This window comes from Pangasianodon hypophthalmus, chromosome 4 (assembly GCF_027358585.1).
Source record: "Pangasianodon hypophthalmus isolate fPanHyp1 chromosome 4, fPanHyp1.pri, whole genome shotgun sequence".
In the NCBI taxonomy this organism is placed as follows: Eukaryota; Metazoa; Chordata; class Actinopteri; order Siluriformes; family Pangasiidae; genus Pangasianodon; species Pangasianodon hypophthalmus.
This window is the reverse complement of record NC_069713.1, coordinates 2,241,412-2,263,675: the sequence shown is the minus strand read 5'-3', so window position 1 is coordinate 2,263,675 and position 22,264 is coordinate 2,241,412. Positions and strand designations below refer to the sequence as shown.

The following is a 22,264-nucleotide window of genomic DNA, read 5'->3' as shown; positions in this document are numbered from 1 at the left end:
TGTCTACCCTTCTGTCTGTCTGTCTACCCTTCTTTCTACCCTTCTGTTTGTCTGTCTAACCTTCTTTCTACCCTTCTGTCTGTCTGTCTACCCTTCTTTCTACTCTTCTGTCTGTCTGTCTACCCTTCTTTCTACCCTTCTGTCTGTCTGTCTACCCTTCTGTCTGTCTGTCTATCTACCCTTCTCTCTGTCTGTCTATCTACCCTTCTGTCTACCCTTCTGTCTGTCTGTCTACCCTTCTGTCTGTCTGTCTATCTACCCTTCTGTTTGTCTGTCTATCTACCCTTCTGTCTACCCTTCTGTCTGTCTGTCTACCCTTCTTTCTACCCTTCTGTTTGTCTGTCTAACCTTCTATCTACCCTTCTGTCTGTCTACCCTTCTTTCTACCCTTCTGTCTGTCTGTCTACCCTTCTTTCTACCCTTCTGTCTGTCTGTCTACCCTTCTTTCTACTCTTCTGTCTGTCTGTCTACCCTTCTTTCTACTCTTCTGTCTGTCTGTCTACCCTTCTTTCTACCCTTCTGTCTATCTGTCTACCCTTCTTTCTACCTTTCTTTCTTGCCTACGTTTCTAAATACATACCCTTTCAAAATTTTGACATTTAGTTGTGTCAGGTTCTGTGAATTCCTGGATATAAATGGGACCTGTTTTCTCTGATCCAAACAGCACAACATACTACATGAATGCAATTAATTCATTTTAATTAAAAAAAAAAAGAGAGAGAGAGACAGAGAAAGCATTTAACTTACAGAACCGAAATTTGCCAATTTTTGTAAGTATACACGCCCCAACTCAGTGTTTACACCTGGATCTGGAGATGTTCCCCAACTCCTCTTTGCAGAACTGCTCAAGCTTGGAGAGGTTAGGTTTTTGTTTTTTTTTGTTTTTTTTAGCAGATGGACAGCAACCTTCAAATCACTGCATGTATTTTCAATTGGATTTATGTCAGGGCTTTGACTAGGCCGCTCCAGAACATCCAGAACACCTTCTTCCTAGCAAGCCACTCCATGGTAGCTTTGGCCTTATGTTCATTGTCTTGTTGGGATATGAATCAAATGTTCTGCAGAGTCCTTTCTCCAGAATTTTCCTGTACTTGGCTCCAACCATCCCTGCACATTATGCTCCCACCACCATGCTTCACAGTCAGGATGGTGTTGGGCCCTGTTGATATTCATGCCAAAAAAGTTCTATTTTGGTTTCAACTGACCACAAACCTTTCTGCCAGTAATGTTGCAGGATACTTCAATTGTCTTTGTAAAAACTTCAAACAGAACTCCAGATGGACCTCCAGATTTTCCCCTCTGTTGGACTTAAAATCCGGCAGGACTTCACAGATGCCATTTGGTTCCTGGTGAACTCTCTGACCGAGCATCATCTAGTTTTGATGGACTCCCAGATTGTGGCAGACTGTGGGTGGTGCTGTGCACTTTCCACTTCATGATGATGCACTTGTTCCAGACTATCTTTAAAGCCTTAGAAATCTTATTATATCCCTCACCTGATGTGTATCTTCCCATGACTTTGTCACGGAACTGTTTTAGGAGGTCTTTTGAGCTCATTCTGCTACCTTTGTGTGGATCTGCACTTGGAAACTGAAGGGCCGTAGTAAACAGCTGTTTTTATTCATGTTATCAAGACAAATGCTGTGATTCCACACAGGTGTTGAAAATTAAGTGACTATGTGGCCTTGAAGGCAGCTGGTTATTCCTGAGATTGTTAAAGGGATGTTAAAGTAAAGCGGGTGTATAATTATCGAACTAAGCTACCGTAGTTGTTCGTTTTTAAAAATGTTAGAAATCTTTTATGGTTATTCTTCTAGTCACTTTGATATTAAGTAGATTAGCTAGAAAAACAAAAACAGATTTATTCTATTTTATTTGCAGCTTATAGGCCAACTAAATGAGTGTAGCTGTCAGTCTGTGTGCAGCATTTTGCTCTTACTTAATAACAATAAATATAATCTTCAACCATAGCAAACTACCAGGTGTTACCTATCTATCTATCTATCTATCTATCTATCTATCTATCTATCTATCTATCTATCTATGTCTGTCTTCCTTTCTGTTAGTCTATTTATCTGCCTATCTATCTGTCTCTCTCCCTAGCTGTCTGTCTACCCTTCTGCCCCTCTGTCCCCCTATCTGTCTGTCTATCTCTTTGCCTGTCTCTCTGTCCAGCTGCCTGTCTCTGTCTGTGTGTAGCATTTATTCATTTATTTAATAACTATAAAAATAATTTCAGCCATGACGTGATTAATGTTTTATCTGTTTATCTCTCTGTCTGTCTGTTTATATATCCCTCTATCTATCTGTCTGTCTATCCGTCTGTCTGTTTATCTGTCTGTGGATCTGTCTCTCTATCTTTCTATCTGTCTCTCTATCTGCCTGTGTATCTCTCTCTCTATCTGTCTCTCTATCTGTCTGAGTATCTGTCTCTATCTGCCTGTGTATCTGTCTATCTCTCTCTCTATCTCTCTATCTGTCTGAGTATCTGTCTCTCTATCTGTCTGTGGATCTGTCTCTCTATCTTTCTATCTCTCTCTCTATCTGTCTGTGTATCTGTCTATCTGTCTCTCTATCTGTCTGTGTATCTGTCTATCTGTCTCTCTATCTGTCTGTGGATCTGTCTCTCTATCTTTCTATCTCTCTCTCTATCTGTCTGTGTATCTGTCTATCTGTCTCTCTATCTGTCTGTGTATCTGTCTATCTGTCTCTCTATCTGTCTGTGGATCTGTCTCTCTATCTTTCTATCTCTCTCTCTATCTGTCTGTGTATCTGTCTATCTGTCTCTCTATCTGTCTGTGGATCTGTCTCTCTATCTTTCTATCTCTCTCTCTATCTGTCTGTGGATCTGTCTCTCTATCTTTCTATCTCTCTCTCTATCTGTCTGTGTATCTGTCTATCTGTCTCTCTATCTGTCTGTGTATCTGTCTATCTCTCTCTCTCTATCTGCCTGTGTATCTGTCTATCTGTCTCTCTCTCTATCTGTCTCTATCTGTCTGTGTATCTGTCTATCTGTCTGTGTATCTGTCTCTCTATCTGTCTATCTGTCTCTCTATCTGTCTGTGTATCTGTCTATCTGTCTCTCTATCTGCCTGTGTATCTGTCTATCTCTCTCTCTCTATCTGCCTGTGTATCTGTCTATCTGTCTCTCTCTCTATCTGTCTCTATCTGTCTGTGTATCTGTCTCTCTATCTTTCTATCTGTCTATCTGTCTGTGTATCTGTCTCTCTATCTTTCTATCTCTCTCTCTATCTGCCTGTGTATCTGTCTATCTGTTTCTCTATCTGCCTGTGTATCTGTCTATCTCTCTCTCTATCTCTCTATCTGTCTGAGTATCTGTCTATCTCTCTCTATCTCTCTATCTGTCTTTGTATCTGTCTCTCTATCTTTCTATCTGTCTCTCTATCTGCCTGTGTATCTGTCTCTCTCTCTATCTGTCTCTATCTGTCTGTGTATCTGTCTCTCTATCTTTCTATCTGTCTCTCTATCTGTCTGTGTATCTGTCTCTCTATCTCTCTATCTCTCTTTATCTGTCTCTCTATCTGTCTGTGTATCTGTCTCTCTATCTTTCTATCTGTCTCTCTATCTGTCTGTGTATCTGTCTCTCTATCTCTCTATCTCTCTATCTGTCTCTATCTGTCTGTGTATCTGTCTATCTGTCTCTCTATCTGCCTGTGTGTCTGTCTATCTCTCTCTCTCTATCTGCCTGTGTATCTGTCTATCTCTCTCTCTCTATCTGCCTGTGTGTCTGTCTATCTCTCTCTCTATCTGCCTGTGTATCTGTCTATCTCTCTCTCTCTATCTGCCTGTGTATCTGTCTATCTCTCTCTCTATCTGCCTGTGTATCTGTCTATCTGTTTCTCTATCTGCCTGTGTATCTGTCTATCTCTCTCTCTATCTCTCTATCTGTCTGAGTATCTGTCTATCTCTCTCTATCTCTCTATCTGTCTGTGTATCTGTCTCTCTATCTTTCTATCTGTCTCTCTATCTGCCTGTGTATCTGTCTCTCTATCTTTCTATCTGTCTCTCTATCTGTCTGTGTATCTGTCTCTCTATCTCTCTATCTCTCTCTCTATCTGTCTCTCTATCTGTCTGTGTATCTGTCTCTCTATCTTTCTATCTGTCTGTGTATCTGTCTCTCTATCTCTCTATCTCTCTCTATCTGTCTCTATCTGTCTGTGTATCTGTCTATCTCTCTCTATCTGCCTGTGTATCTGTCTATCTCTCTCTCTATCTGCCTGTGTATCTGTCTATCTGTCTCTCTATCTGCCTGTGTATCTGTCTATCTCTCTCTCTATCTCTCTATCTGTCTGAGTATCTGTCTATCTCTCTATCTGTCTGAGTATCTGTCTATCTCTCTCTATCTCTCTATCTGTCTGGGTATCTGTCTATCTATCTTTCTATCTGTCTCTCTATCTGCCTGTGTATCTGTCTATCTGTCTCTCTATCTGCCTGTGTATCTGTCTATCTGTCTCTCTGTCTATCTGTCTGTCTCTCTATCTGTCTCTATCTGTCTGTGTATCTGTCTATGTGTCTCTCTATCTGCCTGTGTATCTGTCTATCTCTCTCTCTATCTGCCTGTGTATCTGTCTATCTCTCTCTCTATCTGCCTGTGTATCTGTCTATCTCTCTCTCTATCTCTCTATCTGTCTGAGTATCTGTCTATCTCTCTCTATCTCTCTATCTGTCTGTGTATCTGTCTCTCTATCTTTCTGTCTGTCTCTCTATCTGCCTGTGTATCTGTCTATCTCTCTCTCTATCTCTCTATCTGTCTGAGTATCTGTCTATCTCTCTCTATCTGTCTGTGTATCTGTCTCTCTATCTTTCTATCTCTCTCTCTATCTGTCTGTGTATCTGTCTATCTGTTTCTCTATCTGCCTGTGTATCTGTCTATCTCTCTCTCTATCTCTCTATCTGTCTGAGTATCTGTCTCTATCTGTCTCTCTGTCTATCTGTCTCTCTATCTCTCTCTCTGTCTCTCTACCTGTTTCTCTGTTGATCTATCTTTAAGATGAACCCTATTTGTTTTTAAATGCAGTCAGTGACAGTTCCACACAGAGAAACAGGTTTATTTGATGCTAAAGCTCCTCTACAGCTACAGCTGGGAGCTCGGAATTAGGGAACCTCCTGCTTCCCACACTGGAGCGTTCACTGTGCGAACTCTGCCATCTGAAGTCGGAAATAAAACGAATCCTCGCTGTAGGATGTTAAACAGTTGTTTGTTGGGTCTATAATTTATTTTTAAAGTGAATGTGATGATTCACTGCCAATAATGACATGAAAGAGCAGTTTGATTTAAAGATCTTGCAGAAAGCGAATTAACATTTTAATTACTGAAGTATCACCCAGTATTTAACGATTTCAGATATAAACAGAAACACAAGACATGCTTAAAAACTGTTAAATCATGCTGTTGTTTATCTGTTTACTTCTTACTCTTCACTACAAGCGACGCCATGTTGAAGAGACGTCACGGGGTCGTGAACACCCATTTTTTTTAGGAAATATGTTCACGTTACAATATTTTGGAGAAAATTCTGTTTGTTAATACATGCATCTCTTCTGGATAGATTTTCTTTATGGTATAAAAATGTTTTATTTGGCTTCTACAGTTTTGATAAAAGTTTAAAGAATAAGTATTTTTTGATAAATACATGTATTTTTCCAGTTTTTTTTTATACATAAGTGTAAATTTTTGTCTATAATTCCCCTTTTTACTCTTTTTTGTAAAGACTTGAAATATTATCTGTATACTCTTTGTGCAACTCTAAAGCTTTAAAAATCCATCTTATTGTGTAACATATATAAAATATTTTTGCATTCTTATAATGCACATTTGAATGATTGTGTACTGTGTATTACCTCTGGCCTGTTTCTAATTAAAAAAAAAACTCCTAAGAGTCGACAACAGCAAGAACAATTAATATGTTGTCATTCATTTTATTATTATTGTGGCAAAATATTTTATTCCTAAATGAGTGATTTGTAGTTTTACACATTTTCTAGTCTGTTATGGGAGAATGATTTTGAATATCAGAGTTCCTTTCATAACTTTTGTTTAGACAGACCTCAAGACGACGTGACACTTGAATTTCAGATGTTGATGTGTGTTCACTTCTGCATACTCCACGGAATTATAGGAGAAATGAAGTGTGAATTTATCACAAACTTTTCAAATGATATAAGAAAAAAAATGAAAGTTGTTACAGTTCTTGACCATAAGGTGATGTAGTCACACAACTTCTTGGGTCCATTCAGGGCATGGTCCTGAAGGTAATTATTATGTTTCGTGATGATAAGTAGATGCATTGCTGAGATACATCCTCACATCCTGTATTTTGCATTTGCCAGCAAATTAGAGGAGAACGGGTTTGAATATCAATATTCCTTTGATAACTTTTGTTCAGACAGATCTCAAGATGATGTGAGCTAAATGTGGTGAAGATTGAACAAAATTTGGAAGAGGAGAAAAAATGGCAGTTAGATGTAAGCATTTATGGCATGTTATTGTAACTTCTGACCAGTAGGTGATGCTATCACGAACTTTGTTGCATAGCCTCAGGTTATGGTCCTGAAGATGCCTACCAGGTTTTGTGTCAGTGCACAAAGTCGTTGCTGAGAAACAGCCTCACTTCCTGTTTGGTTGCTTCGCCATTAGATTCGTTGGCCCATTACAGACAAACCATTTAGAGTAATCAAAATTCTTCCGATAACTTTTGTGAGACTTGGACAAAATTTGTAGGAAAAGTAGCGAAAAAACTATTTTTAATAAAATCCAAGATGGCAGAAAATCTAATTTCCGCCTAAAGACGTCTAAATATGTTTCAAAAGTTATGACCATAAATGTCCTTTCAAATTAGGCCCAAATTTGACCCGATGGTGGCGCTAGAGCGTTAGCAACAAATTCGATCAGAATGTTCGCAATCAGTGCACCAAATGTCACAACTTTTTACCAGATGGTTCTATGGGCTGCCCTAGACACCCGAGCCAGAAGAAGAAGAAGAAGAAGAAGAAGAAGGAAAGGATGAATAAAAGATGAGGAAGAAGAAGAAGAAGAAGGAGGAGGAGGAGGAGGAAGAGGAGGAGGAGAAAAGGAAGAGTAAGAATAAGAATGAGAAGAAAAGGAAGAAGAAGAAGGAGGAGGAGGAGGAGGAGGAGAAGGAGAAAAGGAAGAATAAGAATAAGAATGAGAAGAAAAGGAAGAAGAAGGAGGAGGAGGAGAAAAGGAAGAATAAGAATAAGAATGAGAAGAAAAGGAAGAAGAAGAAGAAGAAGGAGGAGGAGGAGGAGGAGAAAAGGAAGAATAAGAATAAGAATGAGAAGAAAAGGAAGAAGAAGAAGAAGAAGGAGGAGGAGGAGGAGGAGAAAAGGAAGAATAAGAATAAGAATAAGAAGAAAAGGAAGAAGAAGAAGGAGAAGAAGAAGAAGGAGGAGAAAAGGAAGAATAATAAGAAGAATAAGAATAAGAATGAGAAGAAAAGGAAGAAGAAGAAGAAGAAGGAGAAGGATGAGGAGACGGAGAAAAGGAAGAATAAGAATAAGAATAAGAATGAGAAGAAAATGAAAAAAGAGGAGGAGGAGGAAGAAGAATAAGAATAAGAATGAGAAGAAAAGGAAGAAGAAGAAGAAGAAGGAGAAGGATGAGGAGACGGAGAAAAGGAAGAATAAGAATAAGAATAAGAATGAGAAGAAAATGAAAAAAGAGGAGGAGGAGGAAGAAGAATAAGAATAAGAATGAGAAGAAAAGGAAGAAGAAGAAGAAGAAGAAGAAGGAAGAGGAGAAAAGGAAGAATAAGAATAAGAATGAGAAGAAAAGGAAGAAAAAAGGAAAAAAAAGAAGAAAAGAAGAAGGAAAATAACAAAAAGAAGAAGACAAAGAAGAAGAAAAAGGAAGTAGAAGAAGAAGAAAAATAAGAAAAAGAGGAAGAGGAAGAAGAATTAAAATGAAGAATAACAGTAGAGTATCTACACACCATCGGTGCTTGGCCCCCTAAAAAACCCAAACCTTGCTCCTGAAGGCAGCGCTGCTGTGAATCAGACCTGACTAGTCGCTCGATGAGCTCGTGATTACTATGTGTCTGTGCAGCAGGTCGTGCAGTCGATAGCGGATGGGCTCGATGTGCTCCACAGCGCGTGCAGGTGCAGCGTCATTCTGCTCTGATGTTTGAATGAAAGTCGGTGAAAACGGTCCGTGCGCGCGCGAGTTTAAACCGGATACACACACACACACACACACACACACACGCACGCGGACACGGACTCGCCATGCCTGTATTCACCGGTACGCACCTTCTGTCTCACCGGGTTTTACACTTTACAGCGCTGTGTGTGTGTGTGTGTGTGTGTGTGTGTGTGTGTGTGTGTGTGTGTGGACCGGAAGTTAGCATGAGAGCTAGCAGAACTAGCTTAGCTTAGCCTAGCTCTCAGAGCTGAGAAGTCTCAGAGTGTTATTTATTTTTATTTTACATGTAAAGTGTGTGAAAAGTTTCCTCACACTGAACGCCATCAGGGAAATTCACTCACTCCGACAAACGGAAGTAATAAAAGTCGCTACGGCGCGCGCGCGCTCGCTCGCTCCGGCTAGTGCATGACTCAGTATGCTAGCTAGCTAGCTATGCTAAGCTAACTCAAGACTGTAGTTCGGAAGCTGTAACCATTTAACTTAGTTTTTTTAAATTTTAACTTTATATGATCGTTGTTAATGATTAATGTGTGATCATGAATTTAATGTTAGTTTGTTAATATTTATTTTATTATTAATAATAAAATGAATGTGGTGTTGTGGTTCACGCCTAGCTAAGCTAAACTAGCCTGCTAGCTTTGAGTGAATACAGGAGGACGATAATGGAAATAATGTGTTTATTGTTATTGTTTTTATTTTTATTATTATGGCGGTTTTAAAACAAGGTTTAGAAAGTGTTTTAAAGAAATGAGTGAGTAAAGATTTAGATATAAAATAAACAGAATATTAGTTAAGACAGTAAAATGGAGTTAGCTAGCTGTGCTACATCACATTAGCATCAGGGAAAGCCGACATTTTGTAGAAAATATACAGTGTGTGTGTGAGTGTTTATACACTGTGTGTGTGTGTTTGTCTGTTTATACACTGTGTGTGTGTGTGTGTTTGTTTCTACACTGTGTGTATGAGTGTTTGAGAGAGAGAGAGTGTGTGTGTGTTTGTGTGTTTATACACTGTATGTGTTTGAAAGAGAGTGTGTGTGTGTATATATATATATATATACTCTGTGTATGAGTGTGTTTTTGTTTATAGACTGTGTGTATATGAGTGAGTGTGTGTGTGTGTGTGTAAGAGTGAGTGAGTGAGTGAGTGAGTGAGTGAGTGTGTGTGTGTGTGTGTGTGTGTGTACAGGAGTGGTTAAGCTAAACTGGTTGAACACAACAATAACACCAAACTGAACATAACTACACACACTCTTAGACACACACACACACACACACTAACACACTCACACACACTCACACACTCTTACACACACTTATACACATACACATATACACACACACACACACACACACACACACACATATATATATATATATATATGTACACACACACACACTCTTACACACATACACTCACTCATACACACACACACACTCTCTTACACACACATACTCTCTTACACACACACTCACACACACTCTCTTACACACACACACACACTCTCTTACACACACACTTACTCACACACACTCTCTTACACACACACACACACACACACACTCACTCTTACACACATACACTCACTCACACACACACTTATACACTTGTATACACACACACACTCCTCCAGACCCCAGTTCAGCTCGGTGCAGGATCGTCCTGTTTTCTTCATCTGTCCGTCTCTAAACCTCAGTTTCCTCACAATCATTCAGCTTCCTGTGTGAACATTCTCTCCTCCTCTCTCTCCTCCTCTCTCTCTCCTCCTCTCTCTCCTCCTCTCTCTCTCTCCTCCTCTCTCTCTCCTCCTCTCTCTCCTCCTCTCTCTCTCCTCCTCTCTCTCTCCTCCTCTCTCTCTCCTCCTCTCTCTCCTCCTCTCTCTCTCTCCTTCTCTCTCTCTCTCCTCCTCTCTCTCTCTCTCCTCCTCTCTCTCCTCCTCTCTCTCCTCCTCTCTCTCTCCTTCTCTCTCTCCTCTCTCTCTCTCCTTCTCTCTCTCTCTCCTTCTCTCTCTCTCTCTCTCTCCTCCTCTCTCTCTCTCTCTCTCCTTCTCTCTCTCCTTCTCTCTCTCTCTCTCATCTATGTCTATCTCTTTCTTTCTTTCTTTCTTTCTTTCTCATCTCTCTCCTTTCTGTTTCTTTTTGCTCTTTTGTTTTTTGTTTTCTTTATATTTATTTTTATGTGCCTGTCTGGTATATATTTCTTTACTTTAGTGTTGTTTCTGTTTATAAGTTGAATGTTTGTGTAGTTATTATGTTCTTTGTGTTTTTCTCTCTGTGCTGTTTATTGTGTTTATATTAATAATGTTCAGCTCGTGTCAGTGTTCAGTGCGGAGAGTTTCAGCACCGGCGCATCTCTCTATAACACTGCGTGTGTGTGTGTGCGTGTGTGTGTGTGTGCGCGCGTGCGTGTGCGTGCGTGTGTGTGTGCGCGCGTGCGTGTGCGCGTGTGCGTGTGCGCGCGTGTGCGTGTGTGCGCGTGTGCGTGTGAACCCCCCCACAGTGAATGTGAAGTGGGGTAAGGAGAAGTTCGAGGCGGTGGAGCTGAACACTGAGGAGCCTCCGATGGTGTTTAAAGCCCAGCTGTTCGCTCTGACTGGAGTTCAGCCTGATCGACAGAAGGTCATGGTCAAGGGAGGAACGCTGAAGGTCCGATATACTAACACACACACTCACACACGCTAACACACACACTAATACACACTCACACACACACTCACACACACTAACACACACACTAATACACACTCATACACACTAACACACACACACTAACACACACACTAACACACACACTAACACACACACACACACTCACACACGCTAACACACACACTAATACACACTCACACACACTAATACACTCACACACTCCCTCACACACACACACGCTAACACACTCTCACACACTCCCTCACACACACACTGACACTAACACACACACACTCTCACACTAACACACACTCACTCACTAACACACACACACTCTCACACTAACACACACTCTCACGCTAACACACGCACACTCACATTAACACACACTCACACTCACTAACACACACACACACGCACACTAACACACACGCTAACATACTAACACACTCTCACTCACACACCAATACACTCACACACTTACACACTCACACTCACTAACACACACACACTCTCACACTAACACCCACACACACTAACACACACGCTAACATACTAACACACACTCACTCACACACCAATACACTCACACACTTACACACTCACACTCACTAACACACACTCACACTCACTAACTCACACACACTAACACACGCACACTCACACACCAGTACACTCGCACACTAACACACTCACACTCAATAACTCACTTACACACACTCAATAATACTACTACATTTAATTTAACTTAATGTATTTTATATTTTGTGTGTATGTTGTATCTTGCTACTGACCATGCTGCTGTAACACAAGAATTTCCCTCATGAGATCAATAAAGTCTATCTATCTATCTATCTATCTATCTATCTATCTATCTATCTATCTAATAACACACTAACACACACACACATAACACCTCCATGAAGCTGTTACACTGCTCTCTGTTTGAACTCTTTACTCTCTCTCTCCCCTCTATCTCTCCCTCTCTCTCTCTCTCTCTACCTCTCTTCCCCCCATCTCTCTCTCTCTCTCTCCCTCTTTCTCTCAGGATGAAGAGTGGGGAAACATCAAGATCAAAAACGTGAGTACAGCTGAAACACTTCTCTGAAGAAAGAGAAAATAAGATTTCAGACATTTACAGTGAAAGAACAAAATAAACTCAAGGATGTGTGTGTGTGCGTGTGTGTGTGTGTGTGTGCGTGTGTGTGTGTGTGTGTGTGTGTGTGTGTGTGTGTGTAGGGGATGACGTTCCTGATGATGGGATCAGCGGATGCGCTGCCCGAGGAGCCGTCCGTCCGGCCGATGTTTGTGGAGGACATGACGGAGGAGCAGCTCGCTTCAGCCGTGAGACTCTTTAATTTATTTATTTATTATTACTGTTGTTATAATTGTAGATATTTCCTAATCCATTCTCCATATTATCTGTGTGTGTGTGTGTGTGTAGATGGAGTTACCGTGTGGACTGACGAATTTGGGGAACACGTGCTACATGAACGCCACGGTGCAGTGTCTCCGCTCGGTGCCTGAACTCAGAAACTCCCTCAAAAAGTGTGTGTGCTAAATAACGCTCTGTTACAGAACCGTAACGTACAGTGTGTGTGGAGGAACCTGAGACATTAATGTGTGTGTGTGTATGTGTGTGTGTGTGTGTGTGTGTGCGCGCGCAGGTATTCTGGTGCGTTGAGATCCTCCGGAGCAAACGCGCCGTCTCAGTACATCACAGCAGGTCAGTGTGGTGTGTGGGCGGAGCTACAAACAGTGCTGATCACTGATTGGTCAAACAGAGTAGTGACCCCATACAGCACAGTTTTACAATTTACAATTGTGTGTGTGTGTGTGTGTGTGTACAGCTCTGCGTGACCTGTACGAGTCGATGGATAAAACTTCCTCCAGTATTCCCCCCATCATCCTGCTGCAGTTCCTGCACATGGCCTTCCCTCAGTTCGCCGAGAAAGGAGATCAGGGACAGTACCTACAGCAGGTACATATACTACACCCTGATCCCTACACCCTAAGCCCTGATCCCTACACACTACGCCCTGATCCCTACACACTACGCCCTGATCCCTACACACTACGCCCTGATCCCTACACACTACACCCTGATCCCTACACACTACACCCTGATCCCTACACACTACACCCTGATCCCTACACACTACACTCTGATCCCTACACACTACACCCTGATTCCTACACCCTATGCCCTGATCCCTGCACACTACGCCCTGATCCCTACACCCTAAGCCCTGATCCCTACGCCCCTACACCTTACACCATAATCCTTACACCCTGATCCCTACACCCTATGCCCTAATCCCTACACCCTAAGCCCTGATCCCTACGCCCCTACACCTTACACCATAATCCTTACACCCTGATCCCTACACCCTAAGCCCTGATCCCTACGCCCCTACACCTTCCACCATAATCCTTACACCCTGATCCCTACACCCCTACCCCTTGCACCCTGATCCCTACACCCCTACCCCTTGCACCCTGATCCCTACACCCTGATCCCTACACCCCTACCCCATACACCCTGATCCCTACACCCCTACCCCTTACACCCTGATCCCTACACCCCTACCCCTTACACCCTGATCCCTACATCCCTACCCCATACACCCTGATCCCTACACCCCTACCTCTTACACCCTGATCCCTACATCCCTACCCCATACACCCTGATCCCTACACCCCTACCCCTTACACCCTGATCCCTACCCCTTACACCCTGTTCCCTACACCCCTACCCCTTGCACCCTGATCCCTACACCCCTACCTCTTACACCCTGATCCCTACACCCCTAGCCCTTACACCCTGATCTCTACACCCCTACCCCTTACACCCTGATCTCTACACCCCTACCCCTTGCACCCTGATCCCTACACCCCTACCCCTTACACCCTGATCCCTACACCCCTACCCCTTACACCCTGATCCCTACATCCCTACCCCATACACCCTGAGCCCTACATCCCTACCCCATACACCCTGATCCCTACACCCCTACCCCTTACACCCTGAGCCCTACATCCCTACCCCATACACCCTGATCCCTACACCCCTACCCCTTACACCCTGAGCCCTACCCCTTACACCCTGTTCCCTACACCCCTACCCCATACACCCTGATCCCTACACCCCTACCTCTTACACCCTGATCCCTACACCCCTACCTCTTACACCCTGATCCCTACACCCCTACCTCTTACACCCTGATCCCTACACCCCTAGCCCTTACACCCTGATCCCTACACCCCTACCCCTTACACCCTGATCCCTACACCCCTACCCCTTGCACCCTGATCCCTACACCCCTACCCCTTACACCCTGATCCCTACACCCCTACCCCTTACACCCTGATCCCTACATCCCTACCCCTTGCACCATGTTCCCTATATCCCTACCCCTTACGCCCTGATCCCTACATCCCTACCCCATACACCCTGAGCCCTACCCCTTACACCCTGATCCCTACACCCCTACCCCTTGCACCCTGATCCCTACACCCCTACCCCTTGCACCCTGATCCCTACACCCCTACCCCTTACACCCTGATCCCTACATCCCTACCCCTTGCACCATGTTCCCTATATCCCTACCCCTTACGCCCTGATCCCTACATCCCTACCCCATACACCCTGAGCCCTACCCCTTACACCCTGATCCCTACACCCCTACCCCATACACCCTGATCCCTACACCCCTACCCCATACACCCTGATCCCTACACCCCTACCCCTTACACCCTGATCCCCACATCCCTACCCCTTGCACCATGTTCCCTATATCCCTACCCCTTACGCCCTGATCCCTACATCCCTACCCCATACACCCTGAGCCCTACCCCTTACACCCTGATCCCTACACCCCTACCCCTTACACCCTGATCCCTACACCCCTACCCCTTACACCCTGATCCCTACACCCCTACCCCTTACACCCTGATCCCTACATCCCTACCCCTTGCACCATGTTCCCTATATCCCTACCCCTTACGCCCTGATCCCTACATCCCTACCCCATACACCCTGAGCCCTACCCCTTACACCCTGATCCCTACACCCCTACCCCATACACCCTGATCCCTACACCCCTACCCCATACACCCTGATCCCTACACCCCTACCCCTTACACCCTGATCCCCACATCCCTACCCCTTGCACCATGTTCCCTATATCCCTACCCCTTACGCCCTGATCCCTACATCCCTACCCCATACACCCTGAGCCCTACCCCTTACACCCTGATCCCTACACCCCTACCCCTTACACCCTGATCTACATCCCTACAGTTTACACTATAATCGGTACACTCCAAACCATACATTCATATTCCTAAAGGGCCAACAGGTAAATAATCCCTATGCCCTGATCCCTGCACCTTACACCATAATCCCTACTCCCTGATCCCTACTCCCTGATCCCTACTCCCTGATCCCTACTCCCTGATCCCTACTCCCTGATCCTACCTCTTACACCATAATCAGTGATTCCTACACTCAGTTCCCTACCCCTTACACCATAATCCCTATATTCCTAAAGGGCCAACAGGTAAATAGTTCCTACACCCTGATCCCTATCCCTTATACCATAATCCCTACACCCTGATCCCTACCCCTTATACCATAATCCCTACACTCCGATCCCTACACTCCGATCCCTACACTCTGATCCCTATCCCTTATACCATAATCCCTACACCCTGATCCCTACCCCTTATACCATAATCCCTACACTCCGATCCCTACACTCTGATCCCTACTCCTTATACTATAATCCCTACACTCTGATCCCTACCCCTTACGCCATAATCCCTACACTCCGATCCCTACCCCTTACACTACAATCCCTACACTCTGATCCCTACCCCTTACACCATAATCCCTACACTCTGATCCCTACCCCTTACACCATAATCCCTACACTCTGATCCCTACCCCTTACACCATAATCCCTACACTCTGATCCCTACCCCTTACACCATAATCCCTACACTCCGATCCCTAAACTCTGATCCCTACCCCTTACACCATAATCCCTACACTCCGATCCCTACACCCTGATTCCTACCCCTTACACCATAATCCCTACACTCCGATCCCTACTCCTTATACTATAATCCCTACACTCCGATCCCTACCCCTTACACCATAATCCCTACACTCCGATCCCTACACCCTGATCCCTACCTCTTACACCATAATCCCTACACTCCAATCCCTACACCCTGATTCCTACCCCTTACACCATAATCCCTACACTCCGATCCCTACACCCTGATTCCTACCCCTTACACCATAATCCCTACACTCCAAACCATACATCTATAACCCTAAGGGGCCAACAGGTAAATAATCCCTACACCCTACGCCCTGAATAACTCTCAGCGTATCTGTGTGTGTTTTCAGGATGCTAATGAATGCTGGGTCCAGTTGATGCGGGTTCTCCAGCAGAAATTAGAACCTCAAGAACCTGAAACCCCCATGGAGGTAAGACACACTAGTTATATGGCTTATGAAATTAGATTAACAGCAGGAAGTGGTTTAAAATGCATCTCTCTCTCTCTCTCTTTTTTTTTTTTAATAAATATTGTATGTTTTGCAGACGGGTGACGGTGATGGCGGAGCTGCAGCTTCATCCACAAAGAAGAACTTCATTGACCAGTTTTTTGGGGTGGAGTTTGAAACTACGTATCCTTTATGATCTGTAAAGCTGATTTTGAGTAACAGCGTTGATAACGTTTAGTTATTTCTTTATACACTACGTGTATGCGTGTGTGGCTCTTTAACTCGTCCTCGTGCAGAATGAAGTGCACGGAGTCGGAGGACGAGGAACCCACCAAAGCTACCGAGAGCCAACTGCAGCTCAGCTGCTTCATTAACCAGGAGGTCAAATATCTGGCAACCGGCATTAGATTGGTGCGTATGAAAAGGAAAATAAGAACATTCTGCATTCTGATTGGTCAGATTTTCTATAACAGCAGCTCGGACAGTAGTGCAGCTTCAAATCACAGGTTTATATTAAAGCGTTCTGATAGTTTATCGTTTCTATAGTAACCACGCCATTGTTGATTATTTTCCAACCACAGCACAAGTCTTATTTCTTTATCACGTGTTTATATTATTCCTGTTAATATCTTTCTTTCTCTCTTAATCCAGCGACTACAAGAGGAAATAACGAAATTTTCCCCGTCTCTACAGAGAGACGCGCTCTATGTGAAAACGGTACGTCACAACATAAGGCAACTCAGTTTGTTTGTTTATTTGTGGTGCTTTTTCCAATAAATGTTTGTTTATTTGTTCACTTCAGTCTAAAATCAGTCGTCTCCCGGCGTACCTCACTGTTCAGATGGTTCGCTTCTTCTACAAAGAGAAGGAGTCTGTTAATGCCAAAGTTCTCAAGGTAAGATTCAGCGTGTACCATACGTATCCTCGGGTAGGCTGAACAAACGTCCAGGTGGTGGAGTCTGACCTGTTCCAGCTCCTCCTACCTGGGCGGTGTCGAACCAAAAATCGTGAGGAAGGTGTGTTTGGTGTTCTGTGTTGTGCCGCATCTCCTGGGTTAGGGTTATAGGAGGAGTTGGATGAGGGCTGGCTCCACCTCCAGAACTTGTAGACTGTATCAACAAAACATATATACATAATGTTTGGAATCTAAAATGTTTTTGTACTGAATCAATAATGTAGAAGTCAGAAAATAAACATCTATAACAAAGTTTGTACTCAGGGGGAAAGAAAAAAACCCACCCAGGGTGCCAAGACTTTTGCACAGTACCGTATATGATAGTTATGTACGTCACTGTGCTATAATTTTTGTATTAGACTAAATGTTATGTAGTAACATCAGTCCAGTGTAAACCTTTTACTCGTGCTGGAGCTTATTTAGCAGATGTTAGTGTATCGCGTCGGTGTCTTAGCTTGTCTCTGTTGTGTGTTTGTGCACGTAGGACGTGAAGTTCCCCCTCATGCTGGACGTGTATGAGCTGTGCACTGCTGAGCTGCAGGAAAAAATGATGCCTGTGAGGTCCAAGTTCAAGGACATGGAGGACAAAAAGCTGGAGAAACAGCAGCAGAAGGTAAGATTTCAGACACTCGCTCACCCATCCTCCGGATGTGTACTGATGTCACATGGGTTACGATTCTCATTTCTGCTCCACAGATCAATAAGAAGGTCGAGGCTCCAAAAGAAGGGAAATATGAAGCCTTTTCATTTCCTGACGGTGTGTATATGTGCACTACTGCGTGAACGTTTATGAAAATACAGTGAACGATGAGATGACTGAGATAACGCCTTATCTCTGCGCAGATCTGGGATCCAGTAATAGCGGTTACTATGAGCTGCAGGCTGTTCTGACGCATCAGGGCCGCTCGAGCTCCTCCGGCCATTACGTCGCCTGGGTCAAGAGGAAAGAAGGTGAGGAGGGCGTTTACGCTCTGTACACATCTCTAAACAAAACAAAATACAGACGTTTCAGTGACTATTAAACTGCCACCAACACCCACAATGCCCCCACAACCAATCAGATCGCAGTTCCCGCCCAAAATGCCCCCATAACCAATCAGATCGCAGTTCCTACCCAAAATGCCCCCACAACCAATCAGATCGCAGTTCCCGCCCAAAATGCCCCCACAACCAATCAGATCGCAGTTCCCACCCAAAATGCCCCCACAACCAATCAGATCGCAGTTCCTACCCAAAATGCCCCCACAACCAATCAGAACGCAGTTCCTACCCAAAATGCCCCCACAACCAATCAGATCGCAGTTCCTACCCAAAATGCCCCCACAACCAATCAGATCGCAGTTCCTACCCAAAATGCCCCCATAACCAATCAGATCGCAGTTCCTACCCAAAATGCCCCCACAACCAATCAGATCGCAGTTCCCGCCCAAAATGCCCCCACAACCAATCAGATCGCAGTTCCCGCCCAAAATGCCCCCACAACCAATCAGAACGCAGTTCCTACCCAAAATGCCCCACAACCAATCAGAACGCAGTTCCCGCCCAAAATGCCCCCACAACCAATCAGATCGCAGTTCCTACCCAAAATGCCCCACAACCAATCAGAACACAGTTCCTACCCAAAATGCCCCACAACCAATCAGAACACAGTTCCTACCCAAAATGCCCCCACAACCAATCAGAACACAGTTCCTACCCAAAATGCCCCCACAACCAATCAGAACGCAGTTCCCGCCCAAAATGCCCCCACAACCAATCAGAACACAGTTCCTACCCAAAATGCCCCACAACCAATCAGATCGCAGTTCCTACCCAAAATGCCCCCACAACCAATCAGATCGCAGTTCCTACCCAAAATGCCCCACAACCAGTCAGAACGCAGTTTCTACCCACAATGCCCCCACAACCAATCAGAACGCAGTTTCTACCCACAATGCCCCCACAACCAATCAGAACACAGTTGCCATAGAAGGTCTTAAAATGTTTAATCTCGTAATGAATTACAGTAAAAATATGTAATAGATACTTCAATTCTACTGGAGATTAGCGAAAGATCATGCTACAGTATGCAGCTACAGTATATGCTAACACTAGCTAACATTAGATCTAAAAAAAATAAAACCGAAACTTTTATCTAGTAAACGAAACGGCAATACGTGAACGCTTTCGAGTCGGAATAGCAGGAAGTTTAAGAACATAAACTGTAACCTTGCTGTAAAACACGTCAGCAGATGACTGTTTATTGCGAAAGTTTTACGATTTTATGCAAATTAGTTGTGATGCAGTCACCTGATTGGCTGTAGTGATTTTCTTGGGCTAGTCGAGGGGAAAAAAAACAGCATCAGGAGATAAATGTATAAACGTGTATACATTATACAGTAGATTACGTATAGAATAGGCCACGCCCACAAACGAAATAGTACATCAGCGTTTTATTTATCTATTTATTTATTTTTTACGGATTCTTGCAGATGAGTGGGTGAAGTTCGATGACGATAAGGTGAGCGTGGTCACGCCAGAGGACATCCTGAAGCTGTCGGGAGGCGGAGACTGGCACATCGCCTACGTGCTGGTTTACGGGCCGCGGCGTCTCGAAGTCATGGAAGAAGAACAGAAACAATAACACACACACACACACACACACACACACACACACACACGAGAGCACGCGTTCTTTACCGCCATCTCCGAGCACTGTCTGCGTAAGATGTGCAATAAACCTTGGTGTCTTTCAAACCCCACCTCGCGTCACGTCAGCGTGGTCTCTGTGCACGCATCCGGGGCGGCCGTGATGCGTATTCGCGTGATGGTTTTGGATTTTTGTGTTTTTATTATATATTTTTTTTGGTAACTTCTCCATCATCTCCATCTCATCATCTGCGGATTTGAGGCGATCACTGAAAATAAACTTGGGCTGAAGGAAGGAAGGAAGAGGAGAAGTAGAAATGTTATGATTTTCTAAACATTTTATACGTACGTTTTTTTTTTCTTTCTTTCAAAAACGTGAAATTTCCTTCATGCGGTCACACCTTCGGCAGTCGCCATGGCGATGATGATACGACAAATTAAAAGACGCATTTCTGGATTTGCTAGGTGATAGCGATAGTACGATAAATAAATCGCAGTACAATTGTGACGCCATATACAAAACTAATTCGTGCAACACTAAAGGTCGTGACCCCGAATGGGCCGGGTTTCGTTCTGTCCTCGTAGCCACATCGTAGATCAGAATTTTTGGTCAACTAGCGCAAGTCGACATGCTAGCAAACCAGGGCTACTCGTTTTTTCGTAAAAAAACATTCGTGTAACATTCGCATTTAGCTACTTTAGTGAAAATAATTAAAATACTAAATTTATTTAAACAAATACAGCACTGTGTGTCGGGGAGAATATTGGCGATGTATGGTTTTTTTTTTATTATTAAATTTGACTTGTGATGTTTGTTTGTTAGCTAACTAAGGACAAGGCTAGCTATGGAATTATATTTGTGCCACTAAATTCAGGATTTTAAATCACAACGTACGTCAAAATTTTTGGTCGACATGCTAGCAAACCAGAGCTACTGTTCTTTTTCGTGAAAAACGTTCATCCAACATAAGCAAGACTATCTGGCTAACATTCGCATTTAGCTAATTTAGTGAAAATGATTAAAATACTCAATTTATTTTCACAAGTACAGCACTGTGTAGCGGGGGAGGGGGTGATGTTGTATGATTGGTTGATTAAATTTGACTTGTGATGTTTGTTTGCTAGCTAATTAAAGATAAGGCTAGCTATGGAATTATATTTGCGCCACAAGATTTGGGATTTTAAATCACAAACATGAATGTTACTCATTTTGTATTTGTAATTAAAATGTTCAAATCCAGATTTACATCTTCGACCAATCACATATCTTTAAAAGAAACAAAAAAAAAAAAAAACAACTTTGTGCATTTGACTGAGCTTTGAACTGAATTTGCGATGTGTTGTGCTACGAAAATCAGAATTTGAACTTGTCCTTATTGTTACTTGGAGCAGAAACCGTGAGTTTTACGGATTTTTACGCAGAAATTTCAGCGTAAAGATTTCAAACGCGAGTGGCACAAACGTGATTCCACGCTAGCTCAGGTGTGTTAGGTTACCTGGTTACTTTCGACCACAGATCAACTTCAATCGACAAAAACAAACACACGCTATTCGTTCCTCGTTAGTTGGAGTGAAGGTTTGTTCACGTGAACAGGATTAAGGACACGTACGCCGCTGCTTTTTTTAAAATTTCCCTACGTAGAGAGCTGCTTTCTGACTGAAACACGAATCTATCCACAGGTATGGTGATGTCATTTTGTTTTTTTTTTTGTTTGTTTTTTTAAAAATGACTCAAATTTGTCCAAAATCAGAAAGACATCAGTTCTTACTCTGTGACTGACTATAAATCACACCGGAGGTGTTTGTCAGGAAAAGTCTGCGATGGAAACAAACAGTGGGCCTCATTTATCAGATTATTTAGTAACGCTTTCTTAAATGTGTAAATATTTTCACTGGACAAACTGAACTAAAAAATTTCCACCCGATTTAAACGTTTCGCTGAATTTCTTCGTGCACACGTTTGTCCGATAAACACCAATCAGACGTAAATGACAAATTACTAAGCACGGCTGATTTACAATTAGCCACGCCCACTACACATGTTCCGACCGTGTCGTAAGCATGGTGTGAGCCGCCAGGGTGCCATTACTTTTGTCCTGATTGAACGGCTAGTCTGATTGGTCTTGGAATCACTTTCTTTGCTTATATGTAAGTTCTCATAAACACAGACACATTAAAAAAAATAACACGTACGATACGAACTTTTTGCCTACGAATGAACTGGATTTCTTGCGCACCTTGAACTTTTACGAATAAATTCAGTCTGATAAACGAGGCCCGCTACGTACGATACGTGATTATCGAGAGACGCCTTAAAGGAACATTTTGACCAA

The 22,264-nt window shown here is 43.3% G+C and overlaps 1 protein-coding gene across 2 annotated transcripts; it reads left to right on the top strand.

Moving 5' to 3' along the window:
• The first annotated feature begins 8,084 nt into the window (after positions 1–8,084).
• On the top strand, positions 8,085–22,117 carry usp14 (ubiquitin specific peptidase 14 (tRNA-guanine transglycosylase)). 2 transcript variants are annotated; one of them, XM_053233433.1, is made up of 16 exons: positions 8,085–8,281; positions 10,682–10,827; positions 11,879–11,911; positions 12,070–12,174; positions 12,275–12,378; positions 12,498–12,556; positions 12,681–12,811; positions 16,250–16,330; positions 16,446–16,531; positions 16,645–16,759; positions 17,000–17,065; positions 17,151–17,243; positions 17,788–17,916; positions 18,000–18,060; positions 18,147–18,254; positions 19,775–22,117. In XM_053233433.1, exons 1-16 carry the CDS (start codon positions 8,266–8,268, stop codon positions 19,924–19,926), a joined length of 1,485 nt encoding a protein of 494 aa, XP_053089408.1. In that variant the 5' UTR covers positions 8,085–8,265; the 3' UTR covers positions 19,927–22,117. The 2 variants fall into 2 exon arrangements, with proteins under 2 accessions (XP_053089408.1, XP_053089409.1); XM_053233434.1 differs by lacking the exon at positions 8,085–8,281 and adding an exon at positions 8,360–8,537.
• The last annotated feature ends 147 nt before the right edge of the window (positions 22,118–22,264 follow it).